This window comes from Coenobita brevimanus, chromosome 60 (genome assembly GCF_032717465.1).
Source record: "Coenobita brevimanus isolate Jiangsu-jjx chromosome 60, ASM3271746v2, whole genome shotgun sequence".
Lineage (NCBI taxonomy): Eukaryota > Metazoa > Arthropoda > Malacostraca > Decapoda > Coenobitidae > Coenobita > Coenobita brevimanus.
In genome coordinates this window covers 4,751,610-4,774,318 of record NC_137013.1, presented here as the reverse complement: position 1 = coordinate 4,774,318, position 22,709 = coordinate 4,751,610, and the positions used below count along the sequence as shown (strand labels likewise).

Sequence of the window (22,709 nt, the reverse complement as noted above, 5' to 3'; positions counted from 1 at the left end):
CGTGTATAAGAAAGCAAACTGGATAGAAGTGGTTTATTGGAGATGAAGAGGCAAACAATAATGAGTGGAGAAAGTTGGAAGAGGGTTTTTCAGGCACTGAGCTAACACAGTTCCGGGATGCTGATAAAAACAGACGTCTAATTGCAAAGGTGGTATGCATAATATGGAGGTTAGAGGGAAGTACCGTGACGCCAGGGAGAAAAGTCCACCTATCATTTCACTCCGGCTATACTTCGCAATGTCCTCCCTGACGTATCACATCAGAGAATTGCCTTACGACGTAGGAATACTAGCCAGCACATTAATGTGAGAAGCAAAAGATGGGATTTTTCGGTGAATTTTGTCCCAGCTACACCTCTACAACCAAAGCAGTAACGAACTATGGCGCACTTACTCTAACCTGACAAAGCTCGCTACCTTCTTTAAGCTGGAGGGTCGATTTGACTAGTAATGGAGGAGACTCATTTCTGCCCCCAAACCAAGTCTTGCTGAATTTTATGCAACGACGATTTAGCACTCAAGTTGTGAGGGTAGCCCAGTTTCGTCAGATGAACCAGACCGACTAATGTGAAATCAGAGCTCATCCAGCGTCATGAGAACACAGAGTTAGGTAAACATCAGTTCATATTTGCGGATTATGCATATTTGCCTAACTCTTTTAGATGATCTGTCATCTTGATTTAAGAGAAACGAGGCTGCTCTCTCGTTGAGTTTAGGAATTTTCTAACCCCACCTCCTCAGTTTTTCAATTTGTACATATCACTTTAACCCTCTCATGGTCGGGGACAATTTTAGCATTATACTCTACCTTGCGCTACACGATATTATTTACCTGAGAGTGAGTTATATGAGCCTGAGTGTCAATACTGTTCTCGTTAATCCTCTCATTGTCGGAACAGCTCAGATAATCTATTTCTGCTCCCGACATACAATTGTATTAAGCTTAGAGTGAGCCCTTAGGTTTCTGTGTTTTAATATCCTGTGGTATGTTACAAATGCAGTGTCATTAAAAAAAAAAAAAATGGATAGCACGCAAGATAATATTAACGTGTAATATTGAAAGGAGATGCTTTGTAGTTTTCGGTGCCAACGAGAAATCGACACAATATCAGGGCATTATCTGGTTGCTAAGATACTCCAAGCCAGAGCCATTAAATCACCAGATGATGACTCACCCGCTTTGGTTGATAACAGGCAGACATACTTTGCACATCTTGTATAACTTATCATTAACTATTAACGAAAGAGATGAATGGGTATCTGGCTCTTCAAAGTATTTTTGTGCCACTTTTATAATAACTGAATACAGTACATAACAGCATAAAAACATTCTTTACTCACGTGTTGCTGTTTTACCTCATGCAACCTTTCTTTCCCGTGTTGGTAGCAGAGCCACTTGATCACTTATTCTGATATGAAGTAGATGGGGCAATTTTAAACAGTAGAAATACTACATCTTGTATTTGTCTATTTCCTGATTATTCTTTTTTTTTGGGGGGGGGTGAAGCATTTTTTTTTTTTTTTTTAATTGCCGTTTCCTCCGTGTTACTGAAACACACCGAACACCACCAAACTTAATCAAGCCTAATTTAGACCAGAGCAAAGTACTAACTTCCCAGTCTATCATGAGGTTATTATGCAACGTATACATATTACCAAACTGAGCCCCAAGTGAGAACCCAGATACAAATAAAATATCGGAACGAGTGCCTTGTAAACATATGCAGTCGCCACCTCTGGAAAAAAAAAAAAAAAAACTGACATCTTTCAAATTCTTGTGTGAATAATGTAAGTGTTGGTAGATAAAGTATTTCGAATAATTTCATGCAGTGAATAGTTTTTCTTAAACATCTTTACATATCCGTTGGAGCACTTCAATTTTAAGTTATTGTTATTTTTCAAATCATAGTTTACACTGTTAGAAATATCAGACATAAACATGATGAATATGCCTTATGTCTATGTATGGATGAGTATCGCTTGTGTGTGTGTGTGTGTGTGTGTGTGTGTTATTACACAGTCACAAAGTTCAATAAGCTCTGGGAGTAATGCACTCATGGGTGTAAATGTGTACATGGTATGGTATACTGGCAAAACGTAGGAAATGGAGAACCTGCGAGCTTTCACGTGTCCAGGTAGTGTGATGAGCAAGGATGGGAGTTTAGAGGATGAAATGCAAGAAAAAGTAGAGCAGGAAAGGAGTTTTGCTGGGAGAAGAATTGAAGAACATAAGAAATGAAGATAACTGCAGTAGACCGACTGAATATTAGTGGGTGACGCATGTACGACGTCGAAAGAAGTAGTTGCAGTGGCGCGTCACACCACAGAGGAGTTCATATGAAAATGTAATGGCGGTGAGGCGACGTGGTGAGTCAGCTCTGCACTGTCACAATCGCCTAGCTGTTCCTTCCCACCAGCGCGGCCAGTAGGACGAGTTTGGCGGCTGTGGCGGTGTTGGCTACGTCCTGGTCAGAACCAAGTGATGGGTTGACTTCCACCATGTCCATAGCCCGCAGGTAGCCACCCTCCTGCACGGCCTCAGCCACCAACAGTCCCTCGCGAAGGCTCAGACCACCACGCACTGAAAAATACATCGAGAACAGTAATGCAGAAGAGGAAAATTCATAGGGATGCCAGGGAGTCCGGACTCTCTTGTGTACCATTTTCTTCTTCCAGCTGAGTTAGCTTTCCCCTCTGTCCCCTTCAACACCCCCAGGCTCCTGTGACTCACTTTCAGATGAATATAAATGTTTGATGTTTGCTGTAATAGAGTACCAGAATGTGTTCCAATCCTGAGAGAGTTAATGGTGACAACGTGAATACTCTCAGGCTCCTATGTTCACTGTGAGATTAATATAATTGTCTAGCGTTATCTTGTACAGAATATTAGAGTTGTCCCGATCATAAGAGAGTTAATAGTTCCAGTATGAGCACTATCAGGTCCCTGTGGTCCTCTCAACTTAAAATAGTCGTTTAGCATTAGCCGAACAGAAAACTAGAACTGTCCTAGGGCGTAGAGGGTTGAAGGTCCCAATATTAATAATCTTATATTCTTTTACTCACTCGCAGTTCAATAAAATCGTCTGCCGTTAGTTGTGATATGATGCGAGAAGACGCGACCATGAGATGATGAAGCTCATCAATATAATAGTGTGTTTTGCATTTCATTCTTGTTAGTGCTAAGCAATTATATTCGAATCAGGATGAATCTCTTTCCGTCAGGGGTTAATGTAGGCTATATCTAAGCTATCTATTACAAAAATTATTTTCTGATCTAAATAAAACGATACGTCGGCAACAGGAGTGAAATTTTAAAAAGACAAATTGCACTGAAAAAATTAACCTACCTGTCTGTTTACAATTTTTACTAGCTCTCTTGACTAACCATTGTATCTGTCCTCCTGCCTCATTTGACATGCTTTCCTACTTAATCTTTTCTGTTTCATATCAAAGTATCTTTCCTCCTTGCCTTCTTACTTAATCATCCTGCCTGCCTAATCTGTCTGTATGCCTTCCTGTCTCACTTTGCGTGTCTACTTACTTGACAATCTTGCCTTGTTAACTTTTCTTTCTGCCTGCTTAACCTCCTCTCTGCCTTCCTACGTATAATTATTGTCTCCCAAACCTTTCTTCCTGCCTTTACTTAGTTTCTAGTCTTCCTGCCCCCAATCTTCCTCAATCATTCTTTCTCTCTCTCCCTAGCTTTCCTTTCTAGTCTTTCTATCTGCCTTTGGTTATCTTCCTGCCTAGGTCTAATACAGACTTATGTTTCTGCCTTCCTGTTCCTGCCTTACCTTGTGTCCACTCTTGCCTTATCTTTCTACCTGTGGCTGCCTTCCTGCCTAACCTTCCTTGCTCTCGTCCTGCCTCACCTCCTGTCCTGTCTCACCTGGCGTTCCTGTGCTTGGAGCCTCAGTGGGGTCGAGTACGTCAATGTCGAAGGAGACGTGCAGCGCCCTGCCCTTGCCAGGATCTAGGTGGTCCAGACACCGTGCCACCACCTCAGCCGCACCCAGCTGGTCCACCTCACGCATACCGTAGTTCACGATGCCTAGCTGGTCCAGGAACTCTCTGAAATGTACAAGAGATATTACGGGTGACGTCAGGGCAGAAGAAAGAGATGTCAAGGCAGGTAAACATGATATCTGGGCAATATTATACCTAGTTAATGAGAGATGCTAAGCTGGTGAAGTATATGCAGCGGCCCCCCTTATGTATACTGTAGCTCACGATGCCCAGCTAGTTCAGGACTCTTTGCGGGCAGGGGTGTCGTTCAGAACTCTCTTTGTGGGCAGCGGTGTTCGAGTATTATGCAGTCGTGAACGAAGATGGCAGTATGGAGAATGAACTGAAGGGAAGGCGCAGGGAAGAGGGAAGGTGGCAGGGGTGTTCACCTCTTCTGTCCGGCTATTCATTTTATATTCTAGCATTGCAACCACCAAATTATTTTTATGCAGCTTCAAAGAGACATTCAACACCAGAAGTTAGATACACCCTCCATTAACCGTTTTACTGTTAGGGGTTTGTCTTAACTGCATAAAATCGTCTGGCTTTTATTTAGTTTTAGAGACATTTAATGGATGGAGTTAGGTAAAGCCGTCATTAAATAGGGTCCGTCTTAAGATGAATAAAATCTGGTGGTAGCAAAAATAAAGATGAACTTGTTACTGAACTCAAATGTTTAAGATCAGTGACGAAAAAATAGGAATGTAAGCGAAGAATTAATCATGCATTAGAAGCGAGTATATTAATTCCGACACTAAAGCAAGCAGTGCATTAGAGTATATTACTGCCGGCACGATCATAAAGGAATGAGGAGTGAACGATGTTAGACGGATACATTCAGTGAGAGCTGCTGGAAAACACATTATATACCGTAAAGGAGCTATGGCATGGGGATAGGGGTAGATGGGCAAATGAAGAGTGTTGTGTAGAAGTTACCCATCTTATTCTGCTGTGGCTCACTCAATCGAAAAAGATTAAAAAAAAAAGAAAAGAAAAAAAGATTCGTTAGCTGGAATCAATAAAGTACTAGAGTTGTTGCGACGACGACGAAGTTAATGGTGAAAGTAGTTACTCTCAGGCTCATACTGTATGACTCACCCTCAGATGAGCAAAGAGTTTGGAGTTAGCTGAAGCAGAGAGACAGAACTGTTCTGAATATGAGAGGAAATATGGTGTGAGGACTGATTGACTAACTGAATAATTAACTGAAACAAAACTGGTGATGCAACTACCAGGGTCATATACAGCAGGAAAACAATTTAAAAGACGACAACAGAGAGAATAAAAGCTCAAAGGAATATAAAACATAAGTAAAAATGAAAAACATTAAAAACACTAGAAACACTAAGAATACCTGAACTGCACTGAAATACCAAAATGGTAAAGAAAAAAAACACCTACCACTGTCTTACAAAGTGATCCAGCTGCCATCACAAAGGAGAGGGTTTCCTGTCCACCCCCCTCCACACCCCCATTCAACAAGCATCCTCTTGACGCATCGCCGAAAGACAGTACAATCCGTTACCCGCCCGGTGCTGAGAGAAGTAACAATGGCGCAGATCCCTAAGACGGTACGGTGTGTGGAAAATATACAGCATAGCAATCTGAAGAGGTTCGGCCATATGGAGAGCAAAGGGAGTGACAAACTGCCCACCCAAGAGTATGAGGGTGTGGTGGCTTGGAGGAGAAGGACGAAGAACAAATTGGACAGATAAGGGGCAAGATTACGAGTATGTAAGGGAGGTTGGTGTGTCGTGGGAAAAGGGGTCGTTATTGAGTAGGGACAAGTACATTGAGGTTCTGTTGTCTCGGCGACCCTTCACAACATGTAGGATCAGATAGTATATTCAAGTAGTATTTGTTCATCCTTTCATTTTTTGTATGTACGTCAATGACATCTTTTTTCCAGACGGTTTCAGTCAGCTTAGAACAGATTATTCGAACTTGATGGGTTAGATACAGGCATGTGTTCTAGTCGATTTAGGAAGCTCCCTAGTACCTTTTCCTAAGCGATCTATTTTGCTTGTTGCACTTCACTGTTCTCCTGTGTTATCTAAACCCTTCAAATGTGACCTCACTTTACTTACGTAGTGAACATAAGGATATTAACCAGACATATCTAGAAAATAAGTTACTATGGAGGAGGCGCTTGGGAGCGTTCTTAACCGACGAGAGCACAGACTAAAATCTTCATTTATTCCTTGGCTAGCAAACTTCATTCCTTAGTTGAATAAAACCGTTTTGTAGGTAGTAACAGCAAACTAAAATAATGCATTCTCGTATACCTAAAGGATATGGAGCAACATATAGCAAAAGAAAGGTTAAACTCTTGACCACGGTAACGTCACTATTTTGTTGTTGCAGCTTTAAGACCATTTTATTTAACTTGAGAAAGGCCTTTTGTACTTAAACTTGTTCCATACTTAATCTTACCAATGCGAAGTCATTCAAAAAGCTGAATAAAATGGTCTAGAGATACGAAGACTAGAATTCATAATATATCATAATTTTCCCTCCAACATTGTGTGCTGTAACATGGAATTTAATCAACCTTATTGTTAACTAGATGTGTGTATTGTCTGTAAGTCTCATTTAGATTCTTACCTACCATTCAGTACAAGTTTCAGTAACTTATCCTGAGTGAGGGTCCTGGCAGGGTGTTCGGACTCCACCCTTTCTTCAGCTGTGCCATAGTTTTAAGGCTACCACCATGCCAGCAGGGGAAAAAGAATGCCTTTTGCTAGTACAAATAGTTAATACATAACCAGGAACAAGTAAACAGAATTATTATAAAAATCAATGCTTGCACGTTTTATACTTCAAATGAACTTCAACCATGGTGTCTCTCGAAGTAGTTAAAGCACTGATGGACATTCAGTCTCAGGCCTACGGTAAAGCTATTGATTTTACCCTTAAGCAGTTTTTGGATAAAGTGTACTCTCTCGAATCGACTGCATTAGATGTCAGGAAATCTCTGGAGTATACATAGGCTAAAGTCGATGAACTGAAAAAAGAAGCTGGGTAACTCCAATGTCAGAAAGTAGCTGATGATAGAACTGTAGTTGAACTAAAAAGAGAACTGAATAAATACAAACAGCAACGGCGCTGGTGGTAGCCCACTGCAACCTCCTTAATGACCAGTGTCCCCGTAAAAATATCCTGGCCGATGGCCTTCCCAAAGACCAGACTGAAACTAGTGAACAAACAACGGCGAAGGTGACCAAATTCATGAAGGACAAGCTACAACTGCTAGAGGTACGAGTGGACAGTGCATACGGTCTGGGTCAGCACAGCAAAGCGGGAGTAGACCACGCCCAGCGCTTGTACTGTTCGCAAGGATTGCCAACTGCAATATAACCATGGAAAACGCAAGGAAACTTTTGAGTACTCATACATTCCTGAATGATGATCTCTGCCCTACTTCACAGAATAATAACAATGAACAGCTTCCAGCAATGAAGACTGCTGTCTCCCAAGGCAAAAAACATTTTTCCTCGGCACAAAATTACTGTACTTATCAAGGAACAAAATGTTAATGAAAATCCTGCTACCAGTGGTACTTCAAATGACCAAAGCACCCAGCCACATGCAAACACAGCACCGAATAGAGACAGGACGACCAGTAGCGGCTAAACAATCAGATTGCCTAATTTTGTGTAACCGTATGTCCTCTAATACTGACTTTATACTGCTTTTACAGTTTTATTTCGTTACTATGGCTCAGTTTTCAAGATGTCTCCCAACTTTTTTAAATTATAAAGATCTTTATCAATATCTAACAGACTTCTTGGTAAAATAGTCTAAATACAATTGATAAAGTGATTTTTAATCCCTTTCACCATAATGACAGATTCAGACCCTAGAGATGATCAGTTCACGGCTATGAATGTAGAATAACCAAACTGTAATTACTATTTCATGATGATCTCAGCGAAAATGCAAATTAGTCTTCTAATAACTTAAAATATTTTGTCTTTTAATATATGAAGCATTCCACTCCACCTCCACACCTTCAGTGAACAGTATCTTAATCAGATGAATATAGTCTGATGATCTGATGTTCGAAGATTATGTGAAACCAGTCTTAATGATTCGATATGGAACAAGTATGATTTGGAAGGTTACTCCCTTTATTTCCCCAATAAAGATACTGACGGTGTAGGTCTAGTTAGCTTATTTTTCAAGCATATTTAATGGTGCTGTTCGTTAGGATCTTGCTTTACAGCTACCTTGCACTGACTCACTGTTTCTTGATGTGAGTTTAATATATAAGTGGTATGTTGTACACCCCCCCAAATGCCAGTAGAGCTCAGTTAATGGAATATCTTACTACTGTTTTGGAAGTTCTGTCAGGGGCTAAATTACGTTGTTATATGAAGAGTGATATTAATCCAAAATGATAAAAATACGATGAGAACGATACACTCGTAAGTGACCTTTTATCTACCATGTACTCTCACTTTTTTTTTTCCGACTCTAAATAAGCCTCCGTCGGTCACGCACGTGCCCCGCTAATTAACCATACCGTATTTGGAGCAATGACTTCATTAACTATACAACTAGCAGCATAATCTTAATTAGATTAGTGATCATTTCTCTGTCTTCAGTTTATTTCTCACACACGCTCACACACACACACACACACACACACACACACACACACACACACACACACACACACACACACACACACACACACAAACAACAACAACAACAACACACATTTCAACCTCGTACAAAAGTTTCAGAGAATAATCAATACTCAGTCAATATCTGCTTTTAAGAAGACAAAAAAAAAAAAAAGAAAAAAAAAATCCTGCTTACAGGATATGAGATCGAGTAATATCGATCGATTCTGATTCATATATAAACTAAGTCAGTTGTACAACCAGCATTTTCCAGTGAAGCATTATTAAGGAGAAATATTGGCATGCATGAGGACACATTTTGTAAAGTGATGGTTGATGGTTGTCTGAGTGATTCGTTTGAAGTCAAGTCCGGAGTAATTCAAGGTGGTGTTCTATCGCCTTTACTATTTATATTGGTCATTGATTACATTATGAAACGCGTAGGAACAGAAACCGGTGCAGGTATACTTTGGGGAGAGAACAGGAAACTTTTGGATTTAGATTATGCAGATGATATAGTTTTGATTTGTGATGGGCCAGAAGAGATGCAGAGAGTGTTGGACTGTTTGGTGAGTGAAGGTCGCAAGGTGGGTTTGGTTATTAATTGTGGAAAAACTGAAATAATCAATATGAACATGGAAAATGCGCAGGAATGAGTAATTGGAGGTATGGTTGTAAAGCAAGTTGATAGGTTTAAATATTTAGGTACTTATTTAGTCAAGGATGGTTCTTTGAACTTTGAATTCGAGGAAAGGTTAAAGAAGGCTAATCAGGCAATGGGAATGCTTAAAAATATTTGGAATAATAACAATTTTTCTGTGCATACAAAAATCAAACTTTATAAGGTAATGGTTAGGAGTATCTTAATTTATGGACACGAGTCTTGGTACAGCACAGTGACTATGGAAAATAAATTCTTGGTGTTTGAAAACAAAGCACTTAGAAGAATATTAGGAGTTAAGTGGTGGGAAAGGATACCAAATAGTAGAATTAGAGAAATAACGGGAGTGCAGCCGGTCGATGAACATGTTAGGTTCTCACGATGGAAGTGGCTAGGACATGTGTATAGGAGACAGGGAATAGTACGAGGTACACCAGGGTGGGTGGCACTTGGTAGGAGAGGTAGAGGAAGGCCAAAAGAGACGTGGGTGAGGACAATGAGACGGGAAGCTGGAGATGAGTGTTGGGGAGATCTTGAGGAGTTAGCACAAGATAGGATGTGGTGGTGTGAGTTCATCGAGGCCCTATGCATCCCCGAGGGTGCCACAGGAAATGATTGATTGATTGATTGATTGGCAAGCCTTATATTATTAATACCCGGCAATAAGGAAGTCAAAATGGAAAGAAAAAAACGTAAAAAATTGTATGAGAAAGGCCAATAACATATGAATATCGATTTAAGCAGTTCAGAAAAATCTCAGTTAGATAATAAAGAGTGCAAGAGAAAATTACGAAAAAAAAAAAAACTTAAATGAGTATTCAGCTGATATTGAGAAGACATGGTAAGTCATCAGTGGTATAACAGGAGAAGAAAAAAAAAAGGATAAAATAATTATCATCTTAATTTAATAACATAATAACCCCTAACCCAGTCTAAAATTGCATTTTGCTTCAACGATTATTTTAGTAATGTTGAATCCTAGCTAGTTGAAAATGTACTTCCCTCTGAAAACATTTTGGTAACCACTGCTTTTTCGTTTTGACTTAGCCTAGTTGCTAAATATGAGAATAAGTCTATAGGACAAAAACTTAAACAATCATCTCCAGGCCATGATGATTTCTCTGTGATAACAATTAAAAAAACGTGTATTGAAGAAATTTGGCCATTTTTCAACTATATAATCAATCAGACATTTAAATTCTACTCTTTTCCGCGCAAGCTGCATATTGTTCATATGGGTCCTATACAGTACATAAAAGTGCGAACAAATCACTGACAGGGAACTATAGACCCAGTTCAATTTTACCTAACTTGAGATATATTTGTTAAAAGGCCGTTGGAAATAGATTAATGAAATATCACACATATCATTCATTGCTTTCAGACGCAAATACTCAAACCGAACTGGGTCTTCACCTCACCAGTAATACTGACAATGTTTAGGCAATGAGATGTAGGCTATCCAAAGCTTTTAACACCATATCCCACAGCATACTGTTGAATAAATTACCTTATTATGGTATTAGCGGTTGTGCATGTAATATAATGATTGCAGCTACTTAAGCATTAACAACAGTTCGTATTATTTAATAACGAAAAATCTTCACCTAAACCAGTCTTCCCTGGAATCCCACAGGGGTCCACTTTGGGCCCAATACGCCTTTTAGTACATACTAATGACACAGTTCATTCTGCTCAACATTTGAAGTTATAATTATGCCGACGACACCCACATCTTCCTCCAGGGTTCGCACTTATACAAAATTATTGTCATCTATAACAGGGAAAGCATGTTTCCTCTTCCATAAGACATAATAAATTAACACTTTATAGTAAAGCTCCTTACACTACACTCAAAGTTGTCAGGAATTATTGATATTCAGATAGAAAAAACTTCAAGTTACCAGTGTTAACGAGGCTATTTCGAGGGGACTCACAAAAGATAATCGGTTGCCTTGGTTACAGCAGATAACCAAGATCAAATTAAAAGCAGCGATGATAACTGGTGTTTTATATATATAATCCGCAGTGGTATGAACGAAATCCCAAGCAAATTTATCAGTCATTAGGATATCCTCACCGTACTGTCATATTTAGAGGATCTAAGATATGGAAATCACTAGGAATTGCAATGAGACTTAATACGTTTTCTATGTGGTTCAAACTTCCAATCAGGAGAAACCTACTGAACAAATACTAAATATGTTTGTGCAGTCAATAATTACCGCAGACAGTCCAACTCTACTGTCTGAAATTGTTTTGTTTGTGTATATGTGTGTATGTATATATGTATGTATGAATGTTTGTGTATCTCTCCATGTGGGGACATGTTTATGTATGTATATATGTGTGTAGGTGTACCCTATTACATGTATATTTGTATAAATCATTGTCTCTGTACAGTTCTCCGCGGGGATTCTGTTGCTTCTCCTGGCCTTCATTGGCCCATAACATCAGTGTAGTTCAGGTAAAATTGTATGTGGTCACTTTAAACTGATAAGTTGAACAGATACTTTTGACTTTGGAAAGTGTTGCTCTAGCTACCAGAGCCAATGTGATGTAGTGGGTTGGCGGAGGGATTGGGGGTGTGGGGCCTTTAGCTGGCTGCTGTGCATTTAGTCAGAGGTAAAGAAAAAAGATGTATCTGTATGGGAATTTATGATTTTTTTTTTTTTTAAGCAACTCCTTGATATCCCAAAACCGGTCAGAAAGGTTCTAAGTTTTTAATGCTGCTTCACAATTATTTTGAGGTATCAGTGGACGTATTAACCCTAGATAGGTAATGTGGGGTCTCAGAAACCCCAGTCCCCAAAATTTAATTTTTAAAAATATGAGCATAAGGTCTACAGATCTGTTCGTCTCTTTACCTTCCTGCCTAGTGATGCTCTTCATGGGGATAATGGGGTCATAGTTGTACCTGGCTCTGATTTTGCTCTATAGAGCCATTGGGGTATGTCATACCCCAGGTTACCTATAATGTAACCTCAGTTGAGCCCTCTTGTGATTTTTTTATTTCAATTTGCTGTCTTTCTCCTTTTGTATACAGAAGGTCCCAACATCGATCTACTGCAGGCCACCCAAGGAATCATTATATTACTTTTCAATTTTGCAAGATTTAATTTTAAAATTTGTATACCTAAAATTTAATCATTTTTGTATAAACTTTAAAAAAATAAATATTTTTTCAATTAAACTTTATTTTTTCTGGCCGTATTTAAAGATAAGGGGTTGAGTTATTTGTGTATTAAAGCATTTTGAAATATCTTAAACGGAAGTTTTTTTTTTTTTTCCGTGGGGTCCGTCAGACCCCACGTTACTTAATATAGTAAAAAAAACAAGATTACCTATCTAGGGTTAAGAGCACAACCCCAACCGTATCAGACTGCACGATCTAACATCTAATATATTATAGCACTAGCCGTGTGTGTGTGTGTGTGTGTGTATTTTGGGCAGCCGAAACTACACGTTCAAATCGCACCAAAATTGGCACAAAAATCGAAAAAAATTCGCTGATGTGAAAAAACTTGGTCCCATAACGATTGAAAAACTTTACTATATATAATGAGCGATCACATTCTGACAAAAAAAAAAAAAACGCAGTTCCAGGCACTCAGCATAGGATCTCCATAGAATTGTTTGCCCATAGCTATAACTAAAATATATTAATAGCAGCACGAGAACCCTCCGCAGGAGCAAGTGCGAGGGGCCTGAAGGGCCCAGGAGCACTTGTAATATGCTACAGTAATTATTACTTAGTTTGTCACGTTGTTAGTTTCTTACTTATGTTTTTGATATTATTTATGTACCCGGAGGCTGAGTAACATATAATATTCTATTTGACTTTTTTCCAACATTTATCATATGAAGCATTTTAAAGAGAATATCTCAGTGACATTCGTTAATTCGATTTAGCTGTAAAAAAAAAACAACAATTTAATGGGCCAGAGTTCCAGTACTTATAAAAGTCTTTAAATCGGAATTATATCCATGAGAGTATGAAGAAAATCTATTTGCTTAAAAATTACCCATTCACAGGAGTGTGACTAAAGCTTCAAGATTAGTCATTATTTATAATGAAATACTGAACAGAACACCCCTCCTTGTACATAGCATAATGATGGATTTGCCCCTCACGCCCTGATTTAATACTCTCGGGAATGGTGCGTACAATATGAAAAGTAAGCATTCACTGGCAAATTCAAAGTGAACTTAACTATTTCTGATATATTACATGAGCATTTTTCCTTAGTAAAATCTCTGTTTACCTTACAGAACGTGCTCCCATCTATGAAGAAAGTTGTCGCTGAAGAGAAAGCAGGAAACGGGTGTGTGTGTGTATATATATATATATATATATATATATATATATATATATATATATATATATATATAAAGTTAATGTTCATCAATGAAATATGCAGGGTAGAATGGAAGTGTATCTGTACACATTGTGAGTGGAACATTGCGACTCCAAGGAACAAAGGACCTAAGTCTACTAGTTCACTTTCCCTCAGGGCGCTGGGAGGCGTGGCTTATGTGTGACGTCAGTTGACTTAAGTAACAGGAAATGTATAAAAGAGCAGACTCTAATTAAACATTTATAATAAGGAAAAACGAAGAATGGGAAGAAATGCGGACTCGTTTAACCGTATAACATAGCAGTAGGTTCCCTCACACCCCCATACCTTCCCTCACACATTTCAGTCCCTTCCCTCACTTCGGACTGAAAATGTGTCATGATCAGCAGAGTGCAGCACGCATCCACTCACCACCACGGTCAGGCGTACTCAACTGAACTTGCGTTTCGTGCAAGCTGACGTCACTCCGATGCTCCCCCCACCCCTGCGCCAGCTTGGACCCGTTTTAGGTGGAAGTGATCCGACTTGGTATTAGTAGACTTAGTAAAGGACACTGAAATATTAGTGGCCGACCTACCACACGCTGGTAACTATGCAGTTAGGTGCATACCATATTAAATCGCCGGGAAGAGAATGTACACTGTAGGTATCAGACACCCCTACGCACAGATATTTTTTGTGTACATAAACAATACAAAGATGCAACACTACGTAAGGACAGTTTTAGAGTAGTACGTAAATACAGCAAAACATGGATACAACACAAATATATCCCGAAAGAAAATACACCAGCTTTTTATTTACGTAGAAAACGGACCAGATCATTGATAAAATTGCATCACAGAATACACATAATGGTAATTACGAACGAACGAGCTCTGCGAACGAAGCGAGCTAGCCTAGCGAGACGATTTTTACGTTCAGCTGAGAAATGAGCGGCGGGACGCGACCAGGCTCAGCCTGACAAGACACGGCCAGACCGCCGTGGTTTTCAGAGGCTAAAAACAATGTAAGATAGAGAAGGAATTCTTTCAGCAAGTTTTTTTTTTGTTTTTTTTTAGTTATACACTATATTACTCATGAGACCAAAGAAACCCGTTGGAATCCCAGCTTTTCAGGGGAATGTACCAAGGGCTACAATCACATGGATCACTATGAAATTTATTTAAAAAAAGATTTCCTGTTGTAACACCGTTTTCTTGCATGAATTCTAACAATTAAACATCGCATATTACGCTCAAAATTGTACATGCACGTTGTTTTCCATGTTCAGGGGTTGAAATCAGCATAGGTATCCACCCCTTTTCCGGGTTTTCTCATTCAATCAAAAGCCAAGCGTATACCGAAGCAATTCGTTGACACTAGTCGAGTTCCATTAAGGTAACCTGGAAATTGTTAATAGTACAGTGTTTTTGGCATATTCATATTATTTGGGGGTTCCTAGTCTCGATCCAAGGGATGTCATTTTGACATCTTTGGGGAAACTATAGAATATGTGGAAGTCCAAAGCTGGTGCTCTAACCACCGATTAGAATAGAGAAATTGGCTATATCCTTTGAATAATGTGTGATAGAACTGAGTTTATGGTGTCATAACCTATCCTTTTGGGTATGAGAAACCCAATGGAGCTAGTTTATAGGACGGTAGACATCGATATTTTGATTTAATAACAAAATGGCCGCCATTTTGGTCCGATAGTAGGGGAAATCAGTCAGAAATATAAACTCTTATACTGGTATATTAGGTCATTGAATTTATCTAAACCTAGGTTTTTTGAGTGCAAGAGGAGAACAGATGTTAACTTCAGATAACTGTTAGACAATAAGGTCCAGCAGCATTTGTGCTGCATGATAATGTAGGCTAACTTTACAATTAGATAATTTTCCCCAGGGCACTTTTATATTATGAACTTCTCTTTTTACAAGCACCAAATGATGGCTAGGCGTGTTTGTGTGTTTTAGCTCTGCCAGGGCAAGGGGCCCTGGTGTACAGTACATGCACTGTGAAGGGAACTCGCACCATCATTGCCAGCAGCAAGGCCGGAGATGATGACCTACAACTCACTCTGAAGGCAACATCTGACTCGGAGACTCGTCTGAGGTCGACAGTCACAAGAGCTACTACTCACTTTACACCTCAAAAACAATAATTGCACTCCTGAAGCGTAAATATATCATGGCACTGAAAAACTACCAAATCAGCCCCGTGTTCGTAAGTGTACGTCATAGTTACCTGAGTTCATGTTCCAGAAACATTGCTTGATTATGTGGTGATGTCAGCCCAGAGACTCAAAACACTGTAATCGATGGAAGCGGGTCATACAAAGCCAAACAATTGACAGACCTGGCCAACAAACATTTAAAGAGGTGCTCCTAGATCTGTGTGAAAAAAGGAATGATCACTAGGGCAGAAATGTGGAACTAAGAATAAAAGGGAAGCCATCATATATTACTGCAGCAGATGCTCAATATCAGAAGATTTGCTATGATCATTTCCGACAAATGGCCATTAGCAGAAGTGTGCAAAATAAGCCACATATTGTTGACTCTTCTCTCAGTGAGTGTATTGATCACACGTATGAAATAGTTTTCAGAAATTTACAACTGTTGAACTATTTGATATGTACTACAACTGTGAAGGTAAACTGATAAAAAAAAAAAAAGGCTAGCTGATCTAACATTATTTTGGTGATGAAACTGTTATGCCACATGTGGAAAGTTGTGCACCTAACCTTGGTTTCCGAGACTATAATGGGAAACCAGTTAACCTTATAAGAGATAAGGCGGTGAATAAGGTCCATGTGGATTCTGTTCGGATGATGTAGTCTGAGGTGAAAGGCCGCTAGTTTTTGTGACTAAAACCTTAGTGAATTCACGTTTGAAAAAACTGTTGCTAGCAGCAGTCCCACAATTCTAGTTCAGTATTTCAGCATGTTTCAAACAGTGAAGTGAACAAAGTTTCTGTTAGTATCACACAGTGTATTCAGCGGCATATCACAATGGCAGCAAATCAAGCAACAACGATTATTTTAAATACGTTGGATCCATTCTAGTTGAAAATGTATCTCCCTCTGACATACATTTTAGTGACTTGCTTCTTGAGACCATTGCTTTTTCGTTGTGGGTGACCCCAGTTGCCAAATATGAGCAAAAATCTATAGGACAAAAACTTAAACCATCATCTCCAGGCCATGTGGTTACGAGAAAAAAAAAAAAAACGTGTATTGAAGAAATAAGGCCATTTTTGAAGTATGTAATCAATCAGTCATATAAAATCTGTTCTTTTCTGCGTAACCTGCAGACTGTTCTTGTGGGTCTTATATATAAAAGTGGAAACAAATCATTGCTAGGGAACTGTAAACCCATTTCAATCTAATTTGAGTAAGACGTTTTTAAAGGCCTTTGGAAATAGATTGATGAAATATCTCACATAAAATTCATTGCTGTCTAACTCTCAGTATAGTTTTGGACCCGAATACTCAGACAGAACTGGCTCTTCACAACCTGTCTATCTATAGCCCGACGCCCTAATCCCTCAAACAGCGGCCGCAGACAAAACGCCTCCAAGTCGCTCTGTCACCCACAGTATGACTGCCCTTCCCTCAGTTCACTCCCCCCTCCCTCATATACCTCTCAGCTCCATCCTTCCACTTCATTCTCGGTCTCCCCCTCCCTCTCCCTCCTCCACTTCACCTACATACACCCTCTTAGTCAGTCTTTTATTCTCCATTCTCTCCACATGTCCAAAGTCCAAACCACCTCTTTGTATTTCTCTTAATTTTCTCAAATACACCCACATCCACCCCGCAACGTACTTTCACATCTTCATTCGTCAACCCGTCCCTCAATGTCACTCCACATGCCCCTCTCAGGTAACTCATTTCCACTGCTCTCACTCTTGACTTGTTCCCCTCTAGCAAGGCCCACGCCTCGCTTCACAACCTCAACAGTAATATTTACAATGTTCAGGCAATAAGATGAATCAGATTATTGTATTTTGTGAGCTTTCTAAAGCTATCGACACCATATCCCACAGCATACTGTGGTACTGTATGAGAAAGTCAGGGGTGGCAGAGAGGTATGTGAGGGTGGTGAAGGACATGTATTAATTCTCTTGACCTACTGTACGACGATAGTGTAACAGCAGTGAGATGTGCAGTAGGAATGACTGAGGGTTTCAAGGTGGAGGTGGGATTGCATCAAGGATCGACTTTGAGCCCCTTCTTGTTTGCAATGGTGATGGACAAATTGACGGATGAGATTAAACAAGAGCCTCCGTGGACAATGATGTTTGCGGACGACTTTGTGATATGTAGTGAGGGCCGGGAGGAAGCTGAGGCAGAACTTTAGAGATGGAGATATGCACTGGAGAGAAGGGGAATGAAAGTAAGCAGAAGCAAGACTCAGTACATGTGTGTAAATGAGAGCGATGACAGGGGAACCGTGAGGCTGCAAGGTGTAGAGGTGGCATAGGTAGAAGAATTCAAATAGGCGGTGGCTGAATCGATAGAGAGGCGACCTGCAATCCTAATGGACCCAGGATCGAATCCCGGCTGGGGCAGGGAACAGTTTAAGGATTTGAATTTCCTAAGAAGCAGACTTTCCTGATCTACCAGATGACCCGCCGACATGTCGTAAAAGTACCCCAACTAATACCAGTACACCAGTCCTGTATGAGACAGCCCTAGCATGTATTCAATATGGACGGTGGGTGTTAGCGCCGAAGTGGTGACATGTGGAGGTGTAGGAGGACTACTGGGCCTTGGGATAGGCCACTGCCCCCAAGAAATAGGCCCTGAGCCTTTGCCCAGAGTCGGACACGTAAAAAAAAAAAAAACTTGGGGTCAACTGTACAAAGTAACGGAGAGAGTGGTAGAGAGGTAAAAAGAGAGTGCAGGCGGGATGGAGTGGGTGGAGAAAGGTGACAGGAGTGATCAGTGACAGAAGGGTCTCTGCAGAAATGAAAGGGAAAGTTTATAAGACAGTAGTGAGGCCAGCCATGTTGTACGGAATGGAGACGGTACCACTGACAAAAAGACAGGAGGCACAGTTGGAGGTAGCAGAATTGAAGATGTTGCGTTTTTCACTAGGAGTGACGAGGTTGGACAAAATTAGAAATGAACATATTAGAGGGACAGTGCACGTAAGTCACTATGGGGACAAAGCTAGAGAGGCGAAACTGAGATGGTTTGGTCATGTGCGAAGGAGGGATGAGGAGTACAGTATGTCGGGAGAAGGATGCTGGAAATGGAGTTACCCAGCGGGAGAAAGAGAGGAAGGCCAAAGAGAAGGTTTATGGATGTAGTGAAGGAGGACATGCTGGTGGTAGGTGTAAGAGAAGATGCAGAAAACAGAGTAAGATGGAGACAGGTGTTCCGCTGTGGCGACCCCTATGGGGAGCGCCGAAAGGAGAAGATTATGGGATTAGCGGTCGTGCATGTAATATAATGATTCGAGCTACATAAGTCAAATATCTGTTCGTATTGTTTAGTAACGAAAAATCTTCACCTAAACCAGTCTTCTCTGGAATCTCACATGGCTCCATTTTGGGCCTAATACGCCTTTTAGTATATACTAATGACACAGTTCGTTCTGCTCAACATTTCAAGTTAATGCCGACGACACCCACATCTTCCTCCAGAGTTCGCATTTATTCGAAATGAATGTCATCCTTAACAGGGAAAGCATGTTTCCTATTCCAGAAGATGCAATAAGTTAGCAATATGACACTCGCTTAAAGTTCAGTCAGGAATTATTGATATTCAGATAGAGAAACTTAAGTTACCAGGGTTAACGAAGCTATTTCGGGGGGAATCACAAAGATAATAGCTTCGGTAAAAGGAGATAAAGTTGAAATTAAAAATAGCGAGGATAAATGGTGTTATATATAAAATCCGTAGTAGTATGAACGAAGCAAATCCGAAGCAAATTTATCAATCATCAGGATATCCTCACTGTACTGTCATATTTAAAGGCTCTATGGGATTCACCAGAAATTGCAATGACCCATAATACGTCTTTCATGTGGTTCAGACTTTGTCAGGAAAAACTGGAAAAATACTAAATATGAATATGCACTCATGAATATAATTACCGCAGGCAAGCCAACTCTGCTGTCTGAAATTATATTTGTTTGTTTATATGTTTAAAAGTATATATGCATGTATGAAAGTGAGTATATCTTCATGTGGGGATATGTTTATATATGTATATTTCTGTATAGGTGTACCTATTACGTGTGACTTGTATAACTCTATGCATGGTACAGTTCCTCGCGGGGATACAGTTCCCATAACTGATGTTATGGGACTTAATGGGCCTATAACATCAGTGTAGTTCAGGTAAAATTGTATGTGGTCACTTTAAAGTGTTTGTTAAGGTAAACAGATGCTATTGACTGCGATAAATGTTGGTCCGTGTATTAATGTGAAGTAGTGCGTTGTTGGAGGGATTGGGGTGCGTGGCCTTTACGTGCTGCTGTGCATTCAGTCAGAGGTTAAAGAAAAAAAAAAAAGTGTATGGAAATTTATGATTTTTTTTTTTTTAATAGTAATTCCATGATATCCCAGAACTGGTGAGAAAGGTTTCGAAGTTATTAATGCTGCTTCACAATTATCGTGAGGTATCAGTGGAATTATTAGGAGAGCAACTACGCCCGTATGAGACTACACGAATTAACAATAAGTTACAATAACTATCATTTAGTCACGTTGTTAGGCTGTTAATTATGTTTTTGATATTATTTATGTATCCGGAGACTGAGTTACATATAATATTCCATTTGACTTTTTTCCAACATTTATCATTTCAAATATTATAAAGACAATGTCTCAGTGACCTATTCGTTAATTCACTTCATTGTGTTTCAAAAGCTTCAGCTTAATGGACCAGACCTCTTCTAGTTACGTATTTCCTTAATGTAGAATTGTAGCTCCAGGTTAGCATGAATATATCCTATATGTTTAAAAATTAAAGATCTTTGATTGAAGGAATACTAGCAGTATTATTTTATATCATTTATAAATAAATACTGAACACCCCTCTATGTACTGAGCATAAATGCTGGGTACACCCCTCATGCCCCGATTTAATACTTCCGGGCATGGTGGGTACAATATGAAAAGTAAGCTTTCACTGCCAAATTCAAAGTGAACTTAACTAGTTCTCTTACATTACAGCATAACATGAGCATTATTCTTTTGTAAATTCTCTGCTTACTATTCAGAACATGCTCCCAACTATGAAGAAAATTGTCACTGAAGAGTAAGCAAGACATGAGTATGAAAAGCAAGTGATTTATAATTATGTATAAGTTACTCTTCCCAAATGAATAAGGTAAGGTAGAGATGCTTTCATACCCACTAAGAGTGCAGCATTACGATTCTACAGAACAAAGGACGCTGAAATGTTAGTGGCCGACGTACAGCCATAAGAAAAATTATCGTTACCCTTCATAGCTATGCACTATGACACAACGATGCAGTGTTGTGGAATGACGGGACAAGAAAGTTTGTACCGCAAACCCGTCGATGTAGGTTATGTGAGACAGACATTAAAATTTGTGCTAGAGGTAGTAAAAGCTAGTGTTTGGCCTCTGTGCATAAAGACAATACGTTTTATTATTAGACACCGAATTCATTAATAAAAATATAATGGTGTAGAGTCGACAACACACATGCAGACGGGCAATGAGTATGTGCACCCATGCCAGACGTATGATAATAATTCAGCCGATACAAGCAGTAAATTTCAATGTAATAATGATATGTATTGCTTTCCTACTTTTAAGAAAATGTTGAGTAGAAGGAAAATAATAATACGTGTTCAGTCTTATTGTTTTAATATTTTGTATACCCACCCCCTGCTTCTAAAACAGCCTCTAGACAGCGATGCGTGGTTGCCACAAACTCTGTCACATCCCATCCATATTATCTCGGAAACATCCATCTGAAGCATTAAACCACCCATTTAAAGCAAACAGATGAACTCATGCACCCCTGCTAGATTATTAAAAAAAAAAAAAAAAAAGTCAGTGCCTATGGATTTAATACCCTTCAAAATAATTTATTTGTTGTATTCTATAGATAATAAGTGTTGAATAGTAGGAAAATAATAAACGTGCGAGTTTCATTATTAATCCCCGGCAGGGCGCTCAGGGTAACACAAACACGTCCTATTTATTTCCCTGCCATATGGCTCATTCTTGCTCATTATTCCAACTCTTGTGATGGGATTGTGATATGGCAACACTAGATAGGGGAGGGGTGAACAGCAGGACCCGCCCACATAGCCCAGCTAACGTTCGTTTCGTATCGAACATTCCTGGGGGTAACGGTAGTTTTTCTTATGGCTGTACTGTACAATACATATCTGCCTCAAGGGGTTAACTTCAGAATGCTCTAGTAGAGATAAGTCAGTCTAGTAGAATGCTTCCACCACAAAATCGCTGATGATTTGCAGTGCCTTATGTTGTATCTGCTGGGAAGCTGGAATGATAAAAAATTGAAGTTATGCACTCATTTGAACCCTTCATATGGTTCGGACAACTTATTTTTTTCGGATTACCCTTGCAAATTTATCTGCGAGTATCATAGTTGCTTGAAAGTGTCAGTACCGTGCCATTATCCATTTCAGGATCAGAAAACTCTCGCATTCTATTTCAGGTAATGCCAAGGTATTATACACATGTGAGAGTTGGTCTTTAGAGTCTGGAAGGCTAACTAATATCAGTAATATTCACTTTTTAAATTTCGTCAGAACGAAATTTGTCTAACTGTATAATTTTCGTAATACGGGTACAGCCCAGAAGTAATGTTACAGTGCACTTAGCTAATGAACATTACTTCTGAGCCAAGAACGTCTTTCACGGGAGCGGATCTGGTGTTTCTTAAAAGAGGTATGCTAAGATTTTTACATCATTATCAGTTACTGGCAGTCATGCATCCAGTGTTCAATTATATATAATAACTGTACAGTTATACCAGACTACATGTACAGTACACACTTCACTTCCTTTACCAAAATTAAAAAATCATGGCAGCACTACACGTGGCCTCGG

At 39.5% G+C, this 22,709-nt stretch overlaps 1 protein-coding gene across 1 annotated transcript in view; it reads right to left on the bottom strand.

The window, feature by feature from the left end:
• Positions 1-2,396: 2,396 nt before the first annotated feature.
• Positions 2,397-22,709, bottom strand: part of LOC145403128 (arginase, hepatic-like) — a 35,012-nt gene continuing 14,699 nt past the window's right edge. Inside the window, exons 4-5 of the mRNA XM_080274955.1 lie at positions 3,890-4,071; positions 2,397-2,581 (exon numbers count right to left, since the gene is read on the bottom strand). Of these exons, the coding sequence (XP_080131081.1) occupies positions 2,397-2,581; positions 3,890-4,071 (367 nt within the window). The remainder of the gene's footprint in view (positions 2,582-3,889; positions 4,072-22,709) is intronic.